Here is a 2,114-nt window from a genome sequence, read left to right on the forward strand (position 1 = left end):
TGATTTTTTTGACCATTATGTCATAAATATATCTATTATCTGGGCTACGTGGGGGCAGATTAGAGGATTATTAAAGTTTACATTAAAAGTTAATTTAATTTAAGAGTAAAGTAAAAAGAGAAAAGGAAAAAAAAAAAATCAACTGACGGATAAAATGGAAAGGAGATGCAAGTTTTAGGCATTCTTACATTTCTGCGCCTTTGTATAATCCCAAATTGAAGGTGCACCCTTACCGTTAAATTTAACATTAATATTAAAAACGAACTTACACACATCAATTAAGGTATCTACGTGCTTCTGTTATTGACCGGTCAAATCCAAAAAAGGATAGAAATCCCTGGCGTTTATGAATGACACAGTTCGCTAAAGGGTAATTAATTACGCTCTTCTCTGCTTCAGCTTCACCTGCAGTCCTCCTTCCATCTTCATTGCCATCAGCAGCCGGCGACGGCCACTCGCCTCCACCACCTCCACATCGAACTTCTCCAACACGCTCGCCCCAACCACCTTCATCAACAGGTGCGCCACCTCCTTCCCTACGCACGCCCTCGCCCCCGCATTGAACGCCGGGTACACCGACGAGCTCCTCGGCCGGAATACCCCCTCCTCTAGCCACCTCTCCGGCCTGTACTCCTCGCAGTCCCTCCCCCACAATGCTTCCCTCCTCCCCATGGCGTGAGCGTTGTACATCACTACCCACCCCCTCAGCACCCGCGCGCCATCGGGGAGCTCGTCGTCCTCCAGGCATTCCCTCGGCACCAGCGGCACCGGCGGGTACAGACGCAGCGTCTCGGATATAGCCGCCTGCAGGTAGTTCATCTGCTTCAGATCATCCTGGGTCAACAAAGTTTCACCTTGCCGTCGTCCAGATCTGATTCGTTCGATCTCTTCCCTGATTTGGGCCACCACGTCGGGCCGCGAAGATAGCACCCAGAAGAACCACGTCAGCGCCGACGGCGTCGTGTCGCGCCCGGCGAGCACGAAACTGATCAGATTGTCGCGGACAAACTCCTCAGAGTGGCCGCCGGCCGTGAAGCGAGATATGAGGTCGTCACGCCAGCCGCTGGAGTCTGCTGCGGGCCGACGACGCATGCGCCGATCGACGTACGCGTGGACGATCTCCATCGCCTCCAGCAACCTCCGTTCGGATCCGACGCGGAGCCATTTCTTGATCCTCCACACGAGAGTAAATGGCTGCTTCGCGCGCTCAACGCAGAGGCGCGCGGCGGTCTCGAATGCGCAGAAGAACCGATCCCCCTCGCAACCCTCCTCACCGCCGAGGCACCCGGCGCCCTCGCCGAACACGAGGCTGCACGTGTGGTCGAAGGCGAAGCGCTCGAGCGCGTCCGTGAGATCCAGCACCTCTCCGCTCCGACTAACCCTCAAAAGCAGAGGAAGCAGCTGGGCGGTGAGCGTGCGGCAGGCGCTTTCATAAGCGAAGGCGCGGAGCGAGGCAGTGCTGAACTCGTTCGTGGCAGCCTTGCGGTGGATCCGCCACTCTGCACCATTCGTGGTGGCGAGGCCGCGGCCAAGGCAATCGCTGATGGCGGCGATGATGGGCTCCGGCTTGTGGTAGTTGGCGAAGCGGGTCTTCGTGACGTGCTCGACGTTAGCGGGGTCGGCGGTGAAGACGAAGGGAGCGACGGTAACGGTTCCGGTGGGGGACAAGGGTATGAGTTGGGCGGACCAGTCGAGTATGCGATGGCTGTTCTTGATGAGATAGGGAATGTTACCGACGACAGGGTATCCCTTGAGAGGCGCGTAGTTGGGTGGAGTAGGAGTGGAACGTCGCTTGAAGAGGAGGAGGAAGAAGAAGAAGAGAAGGAAGGTGGGGAAAACGAAGGAGACGAGTGAGATCTCCATGAGCTGTGGCTGGAGATCGCCGGTTCTGGATCAGCAGAACACGATGGTCTCTGACGAGGATAATCATCTTAAATAACTGAATCAATAGAAAAGACCAAGTGCATGTGACGCTTCTTTAAATAATTATTTGTCAACTTAATCCATCAAATTAAACCCCCACAACCCCAAAGTAACCCCACAAACTCCAATAGGACAAGGACAAAACCAAATACCCATATCCCTAATGCTCCAATAGGAAAGTAATATATATA

General features: G+C 54.1%; 1 protein-coding gene across 1 annotated transcript; it reads right to left on the reverse strand.

Annotated features, from left to right (window-relative positions):
- Positions 1 to 296: 296 nt before the first annotated feature.
- Positions 297 to 1,899, reverse strand: LOC122030282 (cytochrome P450 94B3-like). Its single transcript, XM_042589458.1, has one exon. The coding sequence runs from the start codon at positions 1,861 to 1,863 to the stop codon at positions 379 to 381; it is 1,485 nt and encodes a 494-aa protein (XP_042445392.1). The 5' UTR covers positions 1,864 to 1,899; the 3' UTR covers positions 297 to 378.
- Positions 1,900 to 2,114: the final 215 nt, after the last annotated feature.

Source organism: Zingiber officinale, chromosome 10B (assembly GCF_018446385.1).
Source record: "Zingiber officinale cultivar Zhangliang chromosome 10B, Zo_v1.1, whole genome shotgun sequence".
Classification (NCBI taxonomy): Eukaryota; Viridiplantae; Streptophyta; class Magnoliopsida; order Zingiberales; family Zingiberaceae; genus Zingiber; species Zingiber officinale.